The 16,491-nt window shown below is 41.6% G+C and overlaps 4 protein-coding genes across 7 annotated transcripts in view; 2 read left to right on the top strand and 2 right to left on the bottom strand.

The window, feature by feature from the left end:
• Positions 1 to 2,894, top strand: part of LOC127359676 (interferon a3-like) — a 4,083-nt gene extending 1,189 nt beyond the window's left edge. Inside the window, exons 3-5 of the mRNA XM_051393671.1 lie at positions 879 to 1,100; positions 1,200 to 1,277; positions 2,638 to 2,894. Coding sequence (XP_051249631.1) covers positions 879 to 1,100; positions 1,200 to 1,277; positions 2,638 to 2,757 — 420 coding nt within the window. The 3' untranslated portion in view covers positions 2,758 to 2,894. The remainder of the gene's footprint in view (positions 1 to 878; positions 1,101 to 1,199; positions 1,278 to 2,637) is intronic.
• Positions 1 to 13,007, bottom strand: part of LOC127359670 (uncharacterized) — a 60,215-nt gene extending 47,208 nt beyond the window's left edge. The window contains exon 1 of the mRNA XM_051393660.1: positions 12,847 to 13,007. The gene's annotated coding sequence lies outside the window, so the exon portion shown is untranslated. The remainder of the gene's footprint in view (positions 1 to 12,846) is intronic.
• On the bottom strand, positions 4,302 to 7,121 carry LOC127359678 (DELTA-sagatoxin-Srs1a-like). 2 transcript variants are annotated; one of them, XM_051393673.1, is made up of 4 exons: positions 7,046 to 7,121; positions 6,712 to 6,753; positions 5,043 to 5,128; positions 4,302 to 4,927 (listed from the first exon to the last, which is right to left on the bottom strand). In XM_051393673.1, the coding sequence occupies exons 3-4, from the start codon at positions 5,114 to 5,116 to the stop codon at positions 4,513 to 4,515; spliced, it is 489 nt and encodes a 162-aa protein (XP_051249633.1). In that variant the 5' UTR covers positions 5,117 to 5,128; positions 6,712 to 6,753; positions 7,046 to 7,121; the 3' UTR covers positions 4,302 to 4,512. The 2 variants fall into 2 exon arrangements, with proteins under 2 accessions (XP_051249633.1, XP_051249634.1); XM_051393674.1 differs by having other exon boundaries at positions 5,043 to 5,141; positions 7,046 to 7,083.
• LOC127359668 (uncharacterized) overlaps positions 7,391 to 16,491 on the top strand; it is a 33,100-nt gene continuing 23,999 nt past the window's right edge. The window contains exon 1 of one of the 3 annotated variants that reach the window (XM_051393659.1): positions 7,391 to 8,453. In XM_051393659.1, the coding sequence (XP_051249619.1) occupies positions 7,499 to 8,437 (939 nt within the window). In that variant the 5' untranslated portion in view covers positions 7,391 to 7,498 and the 3' untranslated portion in view covers positions 8,438 to 8,453. Of the gene's footprint in view, positions 9,505 to 16,491 lie in introns of all 3 variants that reach the window. The other 2 variants (XM_051393658.1, XR_007882703.1) reach the window with 2 other exon arrangements.

The raw sequence follows: 16,491 nt of genomic DNA, 5'->3' as shown, positions 1-16,491 counted from the left end.
CAATCAATCAATCAATCAATATTACCTCTCTCCACACCAATCAGACGGGAGCATTACAGTTTCTATCTGTATCCTGACGTCTGTTATCACAACTGCTAACATCAACTAGCATCACAACTGCTAACAGCAACTAGCATCACAACTGCTAACAGTAACTAGCATCACAACTGCTAACAGTAACTAGCATCACAACTGCTAAAAAACACACAACTGCAAACAGAACTAGCATCACAACTGCTAACAGCAACTAGCATCACAACTGCTAACAGTAACTAGCATCACAACTGCTAACAGCGACTAGCATCACAACTGCTAACAGTAACTAGAATCACAACTGCTAACAGCAACTAGCATCACAACTGCTAACAGTAACTAGCATCACAACTGCTAACGGCGACTAGCATCACAACTGCTAACGGTAACTAGCATCACAACTGCTAACAGCAACTAGCATCACAACTGCTAACAGCAACTAGCATCACAACTGCTAACAGCAACTAGCATCACAACTGCTAACGGTAACTAGCATCACAACTGCTAACAGTAGCTAGCATCACAACTGCTAACGGCGACTAGCATCACAACTGCTAACGGTAACTAGCATCACAACTGCTAACGGCGACTAGCATCACAACTGCTAACAGCAACTAGCATCACAACTGCTAACAGCAACTAGCATCACAACTGCTAACAGTAACTAGCATCACAACTGCTAACAGCAACTAGCATCACAACTGCTAACAGTAACTAGCATCACAACTGCTAACAGCAACTAGCATCACAACTGCTAACAGCAACTAGCATCACATGATACATTGTTGACGTCAGCTCTGTCAGCCAATCAGGAGGCTAGCATTCACACCTGTCTGTGTCTCCAGGTGGAGTCACAGCTGGTTTTCATCAGAGACAACTTGGAGCTGATTGGTTGTCTCTATCGCCATGACAACCTCTCCTCCGCCTCCTGGGACCCCATCAGGATCAAACACTTCCTGGACATCATCTACAGACAGGCAGAGGAAGTCACCGCCTGCGTGAGAGGACAGACAGGCAGAGAGACAGCCAGAGAGACAGACGGGGAGACAGACGGGCTCAGCCACTGTGTGAGTAGACAGACAGTATATTTATATATTTATATATTTATATATAAATATACTGATGTTAAGAAGCCCAGAAGATCAATCAGCTGATTTTGTCTCCAGATGTCGACTAACAGGACGACAAACCCACGACTGAGAGATTTCTACAGGAGGCTGTCCAACAGCACAGTGACCCCGACAGTGAGTGCAAGGACCGCTAACTAGCATCAGAACCGCTAACGGCGACTAGCATCAGAACCACTAACGGCGACTAGCATCACAACCGCTAACAGCAACTAGCTGCTAACAGCAACTAGCATCAGAACCGCTAACAGTAACTAGCATCAGAACCGCTAACGGCGACTAGCATCAGAACCGCTAACAGCAACTAGCTGCTAACAGCAACTAGCATCAGAACCGCTAACAGTAACTAGCATCAGAACCGCTAATGGCGACTAGCATCAGAACCGCTAACAGCAACTAGCTGCTAACAGTAACTAGCATCAGAACCGCTAACAGCAACTAGCATCACAACCGCTAACAGCGACTAGCATCATAACTGCTAACAGCGACTAGCATCATAACCGCTAACAGCAACTAGCTGCTAACAGTAACTAGCATCATAACTGCTAACAGCGACTAGCATCAGAACTGCTAACGGCGACTAGCTGCTAACAGTAACTAGCATCATAACTGCTAACAGCGACTAGCATCATAACTGCTAACAGCAACTAGCTGCTAACAGTAACTAGCATCAGAACTGCTAACAGTAACTAGCTGCTAACAGTAACTAGCATTATAACTGCTAACAGCGACTAGCATCAAAACCACTAACGGCAACTAGCTGCTAACAGTAACTAGCATCAGAACCGCTAACAGCGACTAGCATCATAACTGCTAACAGCAACTAGCTGCTAACAGTAACTAGCATCATAACTGCTAACAGTAACTAGCTGCTAACAGTAACTAGCATTATAACTGCTAACAGCGACTAGCATCATAACCGCTAACAGCAACTAGCTGCTAACAGTAACTAGCATCATAACTGCTAACAGCGACTAGCATCATAACTGCTAACAGCGACTAGCATCATAACTGCTAACAGCGACTAGCATCATAACTGCTAACAGCGACTAGCATCATAACCGCTAACAGTAACTAGCTGCTAACAGTAACTAGCATTAGAACTGCTAACAGTAACTAGCTGCTAACAGTAACTAGCATTACGGCGACTAACTGCTAACAGTGACTAGCATCATAACTGCTAACAGCGACTAGCATCATAACCGCTAACAGTAACTAGCTGCTAACAGTAACTAGCATTAGAACTGCTAACAGTAACTAGCTGCTAACAGTAACTAGCATTATAACTGCTAACAGCGACTAGCATCATAACTGCTAACGGTGACTAGCTGCTAACAGTAACTAGCATTAGAACTGCTAACAGTAACTAGCTGCTAACAGTAACTAGCATTAGCACTGCTAACAGTAACTAGCTGCTAACAGTAACTAGCATTAGCTAATGTGGCTGACAGTACTGACTGTAGCTGTGTGATTGCAGGGCGGCAGTGTTGCATCCTGGGAGCTGATCAGGAAACAAACGGTCAGGCTGCTGCAGCGGTTGGACCTGCTGGCGGCCTCCATCAGGAGGCGCTCTCCACCGAATCCACAGAGACACTGATCTCATCCATCAATGAGTCTCTCTGTGAGAGGCTCTGCTATCTGTTTATTATGTCTATGAACAAAGTGCTCTTTATTTATTGATCTATTGATTATGTCTATGAACAAAGTGCTCTTTATTTATTGATCTATTGATTATGTCTATGAACAAAGTGCTCTTTATTTATTTATCTATTTATTTATTTATTTATAACAACACAATAAAGATGTCTGATGCAGCGCCGTGTTCAGTGTTTGTACTCTTACATCATTAGGTTTATGGCAGGTGTCTCTCACATCGAGGGTGGGAGGAGGCGAAAGGTTGTTTTTGGAGCATGTGAGCAGGAATCAGACATTGACCCTTGAAGTACAACGTTAATGAACTTTACTTATTTACAGTTTATAGTTCATCTCTGAAGGAAGTATTGTAGTTTTTAACTTCACAGCAGTGAACCATCTAAAGTCTGGACGACGTTTAGGTTCTATAAGGAGGAAGGAAAGTCCGTCCGTACGATCTGTGGGACAGCAGCTGAGTCCAGCGATAAAGACAGATCTGATGCAGGCGGCAGGAGTCAAAGTGTTTTGAGTTTTTAATTATAAAATAACAAACCCTCTGTAATCTGCTGTTGGTCAGGAGGGAGTTTCTCTCTCCAGTGTTTACCTGAGTCTGAATGAACTGTCCATCTTTTTTGCTTTTGTGGCACTTGCAGTGGTTTGTTGAGTGCGGTTGTGTCGGATCTCTACCGCTGTCTCCTCCTGCTGCTCCTGCTCTCTCCCACTGACTCAGAGCTCAGAGTGGAGGAAAGAAACAAAGAGAGTGGATAATGGGGTAGATGGATTAGAAAAATGCCTTGATCGGTGCCGATACTGATCGTAATTGAACCAAATTGTTCCATCTTAAAAAGCATCATCACACGTTTGGGGACTGACAACTGCGTGTATGTGACTCCCATTCACAAAAAATTCTTATAAATAAATAGTCATATTTTAGTGTAACAAATATCAAAAAGATGAATAATAGCCAGAATAAGAAGAATGTTATGTGTCTATCTGCAAAAAATTTATAAAAGAAGAAAAATAATTATAAACTTATAAAGTAGAATATATAAAATAAACAGTGAAGCAATCACACAATGAGTGTCAAATTATTGGACTAAAACTTATAAAACAAAGGTAATATTATTATCATTATTGGTACTACTAATCAAATAGACAGAGCAGACCTCTGCCCTGTATCTACAGCACTGGTCTGTGTACAATTATTATTATTACTATTATTATTATTATTGTCAAATGGACTTAATAAATCTTTATTAACTGTTTCTGAAGGACAGTTAGTCTCAAATTATAAAGATACTGACTTAGATCAGATGGCTGGACAGACCTTGTAAACCCAAACGTGCAGTGATTCAGAACAGACACATTATATATGAAGAAGACTGATGAGATTTAAACAAATATTTATCTTAACCTTATGTCACTTGTCATCAAACTTCCTCTTTTGTTATTGTGGTTGTGAGAGATCCCCTAATGCAGAAACAACAGCAGTACACTTAATGAAGGATATAAAGTTTTAGCCAAAATGCGACTTTATTGTCATTACACACAGTTTCAGTACAAGAAAATCCAGTTTAACATCTCACCAGAGCAAACAGCAGCAGAAATTCACATAGAGAACAATATATCGAGCTAATGTAGAGCATTAAAGAGATTAATGGTGCATTGCAGAGTAACATAATCAGGACTGATGATTAATAACTGAATAATAATAATCAGATCAGTTTCCAGACACCTCAACCTTGATGACAGCCTTGCTACTGTCTGACATGGTGGCTCTGATGGTAACAGCTTTACCTTTGTAAATCAGTTTAAAGTTAGCTTGATGTCGGACAAACGTTGTCTCTGGTTTGTTATACATCTCATCAAAAAGGCTGTAATCACACTTTGTATTCATGTCAAAGATTCCCACTCCAAACCAGTTACGGTAGGACATGTAGTCAAAAGGAACAGAGAACATGACAGCCAGTTTTCCATCATATTGCTGTGTGGATTCATTCTGCAGGTCGTAGGTCAGGACTCCAACAGATCCACATACTGAGAAAGGAGTCTTGTGGAACATCGCGCTGCCAGATTCAGAGGGTCTGAGTGTTGGTGGAGGAGGTTTCTGACAAAATCCACTGTAAGTGTACGTTCTGGAGACACAAACAGACATCCGAGTCTGAATCACAGAGTCTGAATCACAGCTCTATTAAAGAGGGGAATAACAACTCTTATCAATCCTCTAAAGGAAGTAAAGCATGAACTCACTGCGGGTTACACAGGATGTACTCAGACTTATTCTCTAACTCAATGTCGCACTGGCGGTGGGTTGGAAGAGTCATGATGTCTTCAACCTGTACAGAGAGACTGTGATTAAAATGTCTCATTCAGACTTCATGTTAATGACGTGAAATGTGAGCTGTTCCTCAGCTGATTCTGATTCAGACACACTGTGGAGGTTTCTGAGGACTGACAGGATCTGTCTGAACAAGCTACCCTAACCCTAAACCCTAAACACAACATAACCCTAATTAGGTTAAGCAAGTTCTTTTTCTAAGGGTCATAGACAACAAAACCAAGATAGAAAGCCATGGTAGTCATTTTATCTAAATTTGATCCCATGCAATGTTTTCTCTTCCACCAGGGGGCGCAGTGACCAGAAGATAAAAGTTAGATTTGATTATGGATGTGGTTCCATCTTTTCATCATTCTTTGTTGATCCTCTTTTCCCCATGGCTCACAGTCCACTGTTATCGAGATGAGATATTGTGCTGATTCCTGCGCACAATAGTACTTTTTCCACTCCAGCAAGTGCAGGGATTCTTTAGTCACTTTTAATTACTGAAGCATAACACATGTTTGTATGGACTCCAAACCAATACCATTGGAATTAATCAGCATCCCAAACTTAGTTAACACACCAAATACAGTAACTATAGCTGCATGGGAATATCTTCAAAACTCACTTCCATTTGCTAACTTCCACTTACAACTTTGTGACACCATAACATAAAAAGTGTTTGCAGTTTCACGCAAATGAGGTACCTTCACTGTTCCAGTCCTTTCATTTGTATTTACGACTCGAACTCGGCTCTTTCTGTGGTTTTCATTTGATTTATTTCCTGCTTGATGTCTGGCTTTAGATTGTTCAGATAAACTTCCTCCTTACAGTAAAGGTACCCTGTTGACAGCTTTGGAACAGCATCAAGTGGGCGGTGGTTTAGTGTACTCGATTGGTATGCGGTCTGTCTCTGAACACTTCTAAATGTCTGAACTGTTTAACTGCATATGAAGAATATAGAAAGCAGTCTGAAACATAGGTCATATACGCCCTATAGGGCATCAGTCTGAACATCCTTGCCTGGAGGGGGTACTGGCTAGGAACCACCACAATATCTAATTTATGATCATATATCAGTTTTCTCTTTGGGAGACTCTGAGCTCTTCTAAGTCAGTTGAAATGGGTGTGATACTAAAAGTATTTTTCATATTTGCATTGCAGCTTAAGAGAACACAAAAGATTTAAGAAAAACAAGTCGGTTCAGTCTGAACAACATTCACACCAGGAAATACTCCCACAGCAACCTAACTAGGAACAAAGGAAATCTTATGAGAAGAAGATTGAAATAAATATAAACATTTTCATTTCAGTTAAAGCTTTTGGATATTTTAGAGTTTTAAATGATCCAATGAGGAAGGTTCATGTGAGCAGCCTGTCATCAGTTCAGACCGGGGTCTCCAACATGGAGCCCGAGGGAACCTGGTAGCCCACAGAACATGTTCTCTAATCTCTATCTGAAATATATTTTTCATAACACAAATGGGTTTAAACATTTAAATACATTACTGATATGTTTTATTAATTAAAAGCACTCACTCTCAAACAAGTGAAAGTGAAAGTAAACATCCCTTTAATGTAACAATGAAGATAACCTACCTTTTTCAAAAGTAGGATCAACGTGTCAGATTTTACAGTGTGCTGGAAACATATAAACAATATAAAGGATGATATTGTGTGAATTAAATTACTTTAAACTTCAATCGGATTCATTCTGTTATATAATAATAACTTTATTTCTATAGCATCCAATACAATATGTGCATAGACAGAATATAAAAGCAAACATTACACAGCAAATCAAATGAAACAGAGATTTCAACTATCAACATAGAGATAAAAGTCAATATGTGACTGTTGACTGGCAGAAACACAAACAACTTCACTTTCTATGATTAATTTCTATTTTCTGTTCACGGATTAAAACACTCACCGACTCTCAGCCGTTCTGCTCGCTGGTTCTAGATCTGACCTGCACTTTCATTTAGTCTTTATGTACCTGGATCACCTGCAGGCTCCGCCCCCTCTCTATGCCTTCTGATGTCACCTGAAGTCACATGACCTCGTCTGTGTCTTACCTGTGTGGGAAAGAAACAGGATTTGGGGGTAATAAAACAGATGTGCCCCTGGTCAAAGGGTTGAGTTTTATGATAGGAAGAGCCAGGGGGAAGGCACAGATGGAAGGACCATTTGGTGAGAGAGACCTGGATTTACAGGAGTAACATTTGCAAGACACACAGGGGGTTTCATTGTTTGTGATGTAAGGAGATGTGAGAGTGGCCATAAACTAACTGTCTCTGAACCCCCTAAACAGCCTGAGTCCCTTCCAACTATCACGCATGGTCACTGGCTCCGAAGTAAAGGAGGCAGAGGGGGTGTGCACCAAATGCCCATGATGAGGTTCCCCAACCCCCAGCTGATGCCAAGCGACGGATCCGCCGAGTGGGATCCAGAGGTGTTTGTCTACAGGCCATGGCAGCCAGATGAGCTGAAGGAGGTTGCAGGGGAATTACCTGACCCCCAAAAGGCTGGAGGTGAGAAATGGATCACAGCAATGCAACAACTACTCATGTATAACCCAACTCTGCAGGAGGTAGAAGCTGTGTGTCGTAGATGCCTCAAATTAAGGTGGGCCAACATCCGACCATCTATCTGGAGGACGACCGCACCCATTGGATCGGGGGAGTATGGAGATATGATCTCAAGCCTGTATGATGCGGTGCGTGAGGCTTTTCCCCTAAGAGTGTGTTGGGCAGAGATCCACAACACCAAGCAGAAAGAGGGTGAGTCAGCTGCTGATTATCGCATTCGTATGGAGATTGTTTTTGCAGCTCATTCAGGCATTGATCCAGACAATGAGGCGTACAGTGACTTGTTAAAAACTGCCTTGGTGAATGGACTCCACCCTACCCTGAAGAATGATGTGATGGCTACGTGTGTTGGCTGGGAGACAGGGTCCATAGCGATGGTGTGGACACATGTATTACATACTGAAAGGAACAAGGTTGAAGTGGAAACTCGACAGACAAAGAAGCTACAAACTGCTCAGCTGTTGTACTATCAGCAGGGTGCACCAACCCCAGGACAGCCATGGCAACCCCACAACAACAGAACTCCTGGGAGGGGGAGGAAGAGAGGGGGCCCACAGGGAAGGCCAATCCAGATGAGGTGTTACAAATGCAACAACCTAGGCCATGTGTGGAGGGAGTGTTCTAACGCAGGGCCCCACAGACAAAGGGGACACGAGCCAGAGGAGACGTGGCCACATGCACCACCGAGAGGACTTGCTGTGCATTCTCCAGGATTCCAGGCAGAGCAACCATAGGAGACAGTGGAGGCAGGTCAGAGAATTGAGCAGCACATAAACATAGAGATAGGGACAAACACACACACAGACACATGCACACACATAGAAACAGATGCAGACCATGACAAACCTGTTGTTACATATCAGCAATACGTACAGTTAACATTGGATTCTAGAACGCCCCCTAGGTTGACTCTTACTGTGCATAGAGTTAAAGTGACATTCCTTCCGTAGACTCAGGAGCAGAGGTATCTGTAATCCAAAGTAAAAGTAATTCCTGAAGCCCCTAGAACAACAAAACGTCTAAAAACGATAGGTGCATCAGGTATGCCATAATTTGAACCGGTATCTGATCTATTATCGGTCAGTTTTGCGGATTACAGGGGAGAACATCAATTTCTCCTTTTTGATGTATGCCCAGTGAACGTTCTGGGTAGGGATCTAATGTGTGCTTTGAGTATTGATGTACATTGTAATCCAACAGGGATAAAAGCAACATCAGTTAGGACTGTACATACACACATACATGGAGTCAGACTAATGCCTTTGACAGTTGAAGAGGAAGCAACCCCTGTTAGAGTACAGGCTAAATCTACTTTTAGACCATGTAAAAGACAATATCCACTTAGTCCAGAAGCTGTTGCGGGCATTGCTCCGGTCATTCAGGCGCTAATAGATCAGGGTGCCATTGTGGAATGCCCTAACTCACAATGCAACTCCCCCATCTTACCTGTTAAGAAACCAAATGGGTCCTGGAGACCAGTTCAAGATCTTAGGGGTATAAATGAAGCTGTGCAACTTTTGGCACCGACTGTACCCAATGTTACAACATTAATGTCACAAGTGCCATCAGGGGCTTGTTGGTTTACAGTAATTGATTTGGCTAATGCATATTTCAGTATTCCTGTTCATCCTGACTCACAGTTCTGGTTTGCTTTCACCTTCAATGGCAAGAGGTATACGTGGACGAGAATGCCACAGGGCTATGCTTCAAGTCCAACATTCAATTCAATTCAATTCAATTTTATTTGTATAGCGCCAATTCATAACAGAAGTTATCTCAGGACACTTTTCAAATAGAGCAGGTCTAGACCGAACTCTTTAAAACATTATTTACAGAGACCCAACAGTACCACCATGAGCAAGCACTTGGCGACAAGGGCAAGGAAAAACTGCCTGTTAAAAGGCAGAAACCTAGGACAGATCCTCCGGCTCTAGGTGGGTGGTCGTCTGTCTCGACCAGTTGGGGTGAGAGAGAGAGAGAGAGAGAGAGAGAGAGGCAGAGAGAGAGAGAGCGAGAGACAGACAGACAGGTGCACAGCAACAACAGTATTGGCAATGGCAATCTAGCAGGACCATGGCAGGAGGCTCCACCAGGATCGACAAGAACCTGCGAGACGAGAAAGCACAAGAACTCCGGGGAAGAAGTGAAGTTAGTAACATGCATTAATGGGACATGAATGAGTGCAGAAAGAGAGAGGAAGGGAGGAGCTCAGTGCACCATGGGAAATCCCGGATAGTCTAGGCCTATAGCAGCATAACTAAGGGATGGTTCAGGACTCACCTGATCCAGCCCTAACTATAAGCTTTATCAAAGAGGAATGTCTTAAGCCTACTCTTAAATGTGGCGAGGGTGTCTGCCTCCCGAACCACAAATGGAAGCTTGTTCCATAGGAGAGGAGCTTGGTAACTGAAGGCTCTGGCTCCTGTTCTACTTTTAGAGACTATAGGAACCACAAGTAGCCCAGCATTCAGAGAACGTAGTGTTCTAGTGGGGTAATAGGGTACTATGAGCTCTGATGAAGGGGCCTGACCATGAAGAGCTTTATAGGTAAGGAGGAGGATTTTAAATTCTATTCTACATTTTACAGGGAGCCAATGCAGAGAAGCTAGTACAGGAGAGATGTGATCTCTTTTTCTAGTTCCTGTCAGTACTCATGCTGCAGCGTTCTGAATTAATTGGAGCGTTTTAATGGACTTATTGGGGCAACCTGATAATAAAGAGTTGCAGTAATCCAGCCTTGAAGTAACAAATGCATGGATTAGTTTTTCTACATCTGTCTGTGATAGTATGTGTCTAATTTTTCTAATATTACGTAAATGAAAGAAGGCAGTCCTAGAGGTCTGCTTTATGTGGGAGTTAAATGACAAATCCTGATCAAAGATAACTCCAAGATTCCTGACAGTGGTGCTAGAGGCCAAGTTAATGCCATCTAGAGTAACTATATCTTAAGACAGTGAGTCTTTAAGGTTTTTGGGGCCAAGAACAAGAATTTCGTTTTTTTTCTGAGTTTAACATCAGAAAATTGCAGGTCATCCAGGATTTTATGTCCTTAAGACATGTTTGTAATTTAGATAATTGATTAATTTCATCGGGCTTGAGCGATAGATATAACTGCGTATCATCTGCATAACAGTGAAAGTTAATGGAGTGATTCCTAATAATGTTGCCTAAAGGGAGCATATATAAAGTAAATAGTATTGGTCCAAGTACAGAACCTTGTGGAACTCCATGACTAACTGTAGTATTTATTGAAGATTCATCGTTAACATGTACAAACTGCGAGCGATCTGATAAATATGACTTAAACCAGCTTAGTGCGGTTCCTTTAATGCCAATTTGATGCTCAAGTATCTGTAAAAGAATATTATGGTCAATGGTGTCAAATGCAGCACTAAGATCTAATAATACAAGTACACAGACAAGTCCATTGTCAGAAGCAATCAGAAGGTCATTATTAACTTTAACCAGAGCTGTCTCTGTGCTGTGATGAACTCTAAATCCTGATTGAAAATCCTCAAATAAACTATTGTTATGTAGAAAGTCACACAACTCTTTGGCGACTACTTTCTCCAGGGTCTTAGAGAGGAAGGGGAGGTTAGAAATCGGTCTATAGTTGGCTAAAACCCCTGGGTCAAGAGTGGGCTTTTTAAGAAGGGGTTTAATTACAGCTACTTTAAAGGACTGTGGTACATATCCTGATAATAAAGAAAGATTAATCATATTCAGTAAAGAAGTGCCAGTTAAGGGAACACCTTCTTTAAGCAGCCTAGTTGGGATCGGGTCTAATAGACAGGTTGATGGCTCCGATGAAGAAATGATTAAAGTTAATTGATGAAGATCGATAGCAGAAAAACAGTCTGAATATATATCTAAGTTTACATTAGCAGAAGTCCCTAAACTTGGAGAGCCACTGATAACTGTTGATGGCAGTTGGTGATTAATTTTCTCTCTAATAGTAATAATTTTATTATAGAAGAAGCTCATGAAGTCATTGCTACTTAAGTTTATGGGGATATGTGGCTCGATAGAGCTGTGACTCTCTGTCAGCCTGGCTACAGTGCTGAAGAGGAACCTAGGGTTGTTCTTATTTTCTTCTATTAGTGCTGAGTAATAGGCTCCTCTGGCATTACGGAGGGCCTTTCTATAAGTTTTAAGATTATCTTGCCAAATTGAGCGATATTCTGATAATTTGGAAGAGCGCCATTTCCTTTCAGATTTTCTAGCTCTTTGTTTTAACTGGCGGGTTTGGTGGTTATACCAAGGTGCTAGTCTCCTATGTTTTAATAATTTCCTTTTTATAGGAGCGATAGAGTCTAATGTTGATCGTAGTGAGCCTGTAGCACTATCGACAAGATTATCAATTTCAGAGGAACTAAAGTCGTTATAGGACTCTGTTAAATTCAGACATGGCATTGAATTAAACACTGAAGGAATCTCCTCCTTAAATTTAGCTACAGCACTGTCAGATAGACATCTGCTGTAGGAAGTTTTGCCTAATGGCTTATAATCTAATAGTATGAATTCAAAAGTTACTAAATAATGGTCAGATAGGAGAGGATTATGTGGGAAGACTATTAAATGTTCAATATCAATGCCATATGATAGAACAGGGTCAAGAGTGTGATTAAAACAATGAGTTGGTTTATTTACACTCTGACAGAAGCCAATTGAGTCTATTAATGAGATAAATGCATTACTAAGGCTGTCATTGTTAACATCCACATGAATATTAAAATCACCTACAATAATTACTTTATCTGATTTAAGGACTAAACTTGATAGAAACTCTGAGAATTCAGATGTAAAATCAGAGTACGGTCCAGGAGCACGGTACACTATAACAAATAGAACTGGCTGCAGTGTTTTCCAGTTTGGGTGAGAAAGACTAAGAACAAGGCTTTCAAATGAATTATAATTTAGTTTAGGTTTAGGGTCCATTAAAACGCTCAAATCATATATGGCTGCTACTCCACCTCCTCAGCCAGCGCCTCGAGGAATGTGAGTATTAATATGACTGGGGGGGGTGGATTCATTTAGGCTAACATACTCCTCGTGGGACAACCAGGTCTCAGTAAGACAAACTAAATCAATATCATAATCTGATATTAATTCATTCACTAAAACAGCTTTAGAGGACAGAGACCTGATATTTAACAGCCCACATTTCATTCTCTTATTTTGTGCTACTGAGGAGTTGGTTTTAATTTTTATAAGATTTTTATGTTGAACTCCTCTTGTTTTTATTTCTTTAAATAATTTAGGTGGTCGGGGGACAGACACAGTCTCTATGGGTATGTGTATGTGTGTGTGTCCATGGGTGCGTGTGTGCACATAAGCCTGGAGAGTCGCTTCGTCTAGCCTCTCAATCAGTGCCTCAGTTCACATGGTGTCATCACGATAACACAGCAGGTTTCCATGGAGACGTCCCTGATCGTGTCCTAAACAGAGTCAACTATCAACAGGTGAGGAATAGGGCAGAGCGTCTCACTGCAGCGATTTCCTGGAGGAGTTGTTCCAGCAGCGGCCTTGGCCGGTGCTACTGAGGGCTGGAATGCAGATTAGATTATGATTGTTTGGGTTAGGGCGAGTAGTCGCATTTCAATGGACACGACTTACTCTGATTGTCCATTCTGGTCTTCAAATCGATTCATTCTCCTTTGCAAAGCCAAAAACTTCTCCAAGATGTTATCCATGTTGCGGTTAATGACCACAGTCTGAGCATTAACAGCTCTATCCAAGATTTTTCCATGTTGCGGTGTATACTCACAATCTGAGCGTTAACAGCTCTGCTCACTTCACCAATCATGTCAGGCAGCTTCATGGGGCTTTTGACTGCTGACACCGTCTTCCGAATTTTCCGATACACCAGGGCAATGCCTAATCCAATCAGCAGATAGCCTGTTATCATGGTTCCGAATATGTAGAGATCCTCGATGTCCTCTACGGAAAGAATCGCCAGGCACACGACCCTCCACTTCTCCCAGGAGTCCATTGTGTAACCAGTGGCAAACGTTCCTTCAGGGCAGGCAGGTTCCCCCAAACCCGAGCTTCTCGTCGAGAACATTCTGTCAATTGCGTTGAGAGACCAGTTGATATATATATATATTTTAAAATATAAAATAAAATGCTTGAGGGGCTTAACTGGGGCTGCACAGATTTTTGACAGGGCTATAGCACCCCCTAGCCCCAGTGTAGCCCCATGCCTGCTCCACATGCGTCTTCCATAGCTTGGAGAAGGGGTATATGCGTTTGTGGATTTCGGTCATACACTTTCCATCTCCAGGCAGAAAAAAAATCCTCAATAGGATTGAGGAATGGAGAATTTGGAGAGAGATAAACAACTAAAAAGCGTGGGTGGGCAGTGAACAAGTTACGAACCAGAGCAGCCCGATGGAAACTTACGTTGTCCCAAATGACAATGTATGCTCAAGGACTCTCTGAAACACATATGACAATATCAGAAATAGACAAGGAGTGGTCACAATTGTGAAGCCCAATCATTATGATTACAATACTGAAATATGTATAATTTATACAGTGTTGAGAGCATGCATCAATTGTGGGATTGTATAGGACTCACTTGCACATAATTATATCACAATTCTTTGACTCTTTCTGATTTGCTTTCAAATGGCACCCTGTAGACCTGTTTCATCCTCAGATTATTTCTGCACAAGACACGGTCCAGTGTTGATAAGCTTACCGTATCAATATTTTGAAATATCTCATTGTTTTCTATTATTTTTCTTTGTATTTGCTGTAATGTTATGGCATTATTTTCTAGGACCATGTTCATTATTTCAGTTTCCTGTTCAGGAGACAGAAGACGTTCCCGACCACCTTGTGTTGGTAGTCTTTCAGTTCTGCCATACAAATAGTAAAATACTGTAAATACTGTGTAGGAACACAAAGTAGGAATACATTTCCCAAATACTTGAAACATACTTTATTTATACAGTCCTACACAACAGTCCACAGGCAGTACTGTACTACTGTACTCATTGAGTAGGCTACTGTATTGATCTCTGCTCAGGTTAAAGTTAATAATGACCTTCTGACTGCTTCTGACAATGGACTTGTCTCTGTACTTGTATTATTAGATCTTAGTGCTGCATTTGACACCATTGACCATAATATTCTTTTACAGAGACTTGAGCATCAAATTGGCATTAAAGGAACCGCACTAAGCTGGTTTAAGTCATATTTATCAGATCGTTCGCAGTTTGTACATGTTAACGATGAATCTTCAATAAATACTACAGCTAGTCATGGAGTTCCACAAGGTTCTGTACTTGGACCAATACTATTTACTTTATATATGCTCCCTTTAGACAACATTATTAGGAATCACTCCATTAACTTTCACTGTTATGCAGATGATACGCAGTTATATCTATCAATCAAGCCCAATGAAATTAATCAATTATCTAAATTACAAACATGTCTTAAGGACATAAAATCCTGGATGACCTGCAATTTTCTGATGTTAAACTCAGAAAAAAATGAAATTCTTGTTCTTGGCCCCAAAAACCTTAGAGACTCACTGTCTAAAGATATAGTCACTCTAGATGGCATTAACTTGGCCTCTAGCACCACTGTCAGGAATCTTGGAGTTACCTTTGATCAGGACTTATCATTTAACTCCCACATGAAGCAGACCTCTAGGACTGCCTTCTTTCATTTACGTAATATTAGAAAAATTAGACACATACTATCACAGACAGATGCAGAAAAACTAATCCATGCATTTGTTACTTCAAGGCTGGATTACTGCAACTCTTTATTATCAGGTTGCCCCAATAAGTCCATTAAAATGCCAATTTTATTCAGAACGCTGCGGCACGAGTACTGACAGGAACTAGACAAAGAGATCACATCTCTCCTGTACTAGCTTCTCTGCATTGGCTCCCTGTAAAATGTAGAATAGAATTTAAAATCCTCCTCCTCACCTATAAAGCTCTTCATGGTCAGGCCCCTTCATATCTTAAAGAGCTCATAGTACCCTATTACCCCTCTAGAACACTACGTTCTCTGAATGCTGGGCTACTTGTGGTTCCTATAGTCTCTAAAAGTAGAACAGGAGCCAGAGCCTTCAGTTACCAAGCTCCTCTCCTGTGGAACCAGCTTCAAGTTGTGGTTCGGGAGGCAGACACCCTCTCCACATTTAAGAGTAGGCTTAAGACATTCCTCTTTGATAAAGCTTATAGTTAGGGCTGGATCAGGTGAGTCCTGAACCATCCCTTAGTTATGTTGCTATAGGCCTAGACTATCGGGGGATTTCCCATGGTGCACTGAGCTCCTCCCTTCCTCTCTCTTTCTGCACTCATTCATGTCCCATTAATGCATGTTACTAACTTCACTTCTTCCCCGGAGTTCTTGTGCTTTCTCGTCTCGCAGGTTCTTGTCGATCCTGGTGGAGCCTCCTGCCATGGTCCTGCTAGACTGCCATTACCAATACTGTTGTTGCTGTGTACCTGTCTGTCTGTCTCTCTCTCTCTCTCTCTCTCTCTCTCTCTCTCTCTCTCTCACCTCAACTGGTCTAGACAGACGACCACCCACCTAGAGCCGGAGGATCTGTCCTAGGTTTCTGCCTTTTAACAGGCAGTGTTTCCTTGCCCTTGTCTCCAAGGTCTTGCTCATGGTGGTACTGTTGGGTCTCTGTAATTAATGTTTTAAAGAGTTCGGTCTAGACCTGCTCTATTTGAAAAGTGTCCTGAGATAACTTCTGTTATGAATTGGCACTATACAAATAAAATTGAATTGAATTGAATTGAATATGCAGTACTGC

Source organism: Dicentrarchus labrax, unplaced genomic scaffold (assembly GCF_905237075.1).
Source record: "Dicentrarchus labrax unplaced genomic scaffold, dlabrax2021, whole genome shotgun sequence".
NCBI lineage: Eukaryota > Metazoa > Chordata > Actinopteri > Moronidae > Dicentrarchus > Dicentrarchus labrax.
The sequence above is the reverse complement of the archived record's forward strand: the minus strand, read 5'-3'. Positions and strand labels throughout refer to the sequence as shown.

Excerpts from the sequence above, each read along its gene's own strand:
- LOC127359678 (XM_051393673.1), bottom strand. The coding sequence starts at position 5,116 with ATGACTCTTCCAACCCACCGCCAGTGCGACATTGAGTTAGAGAATAAG. Across the intron at positions 4,928-5,042 it reads TACATCCTGTGTAACCCGCA|AACGTACACTTACAGTGGAT; the intron begins GTGAGTTCATGC and ends TTGTGTCTCCAG.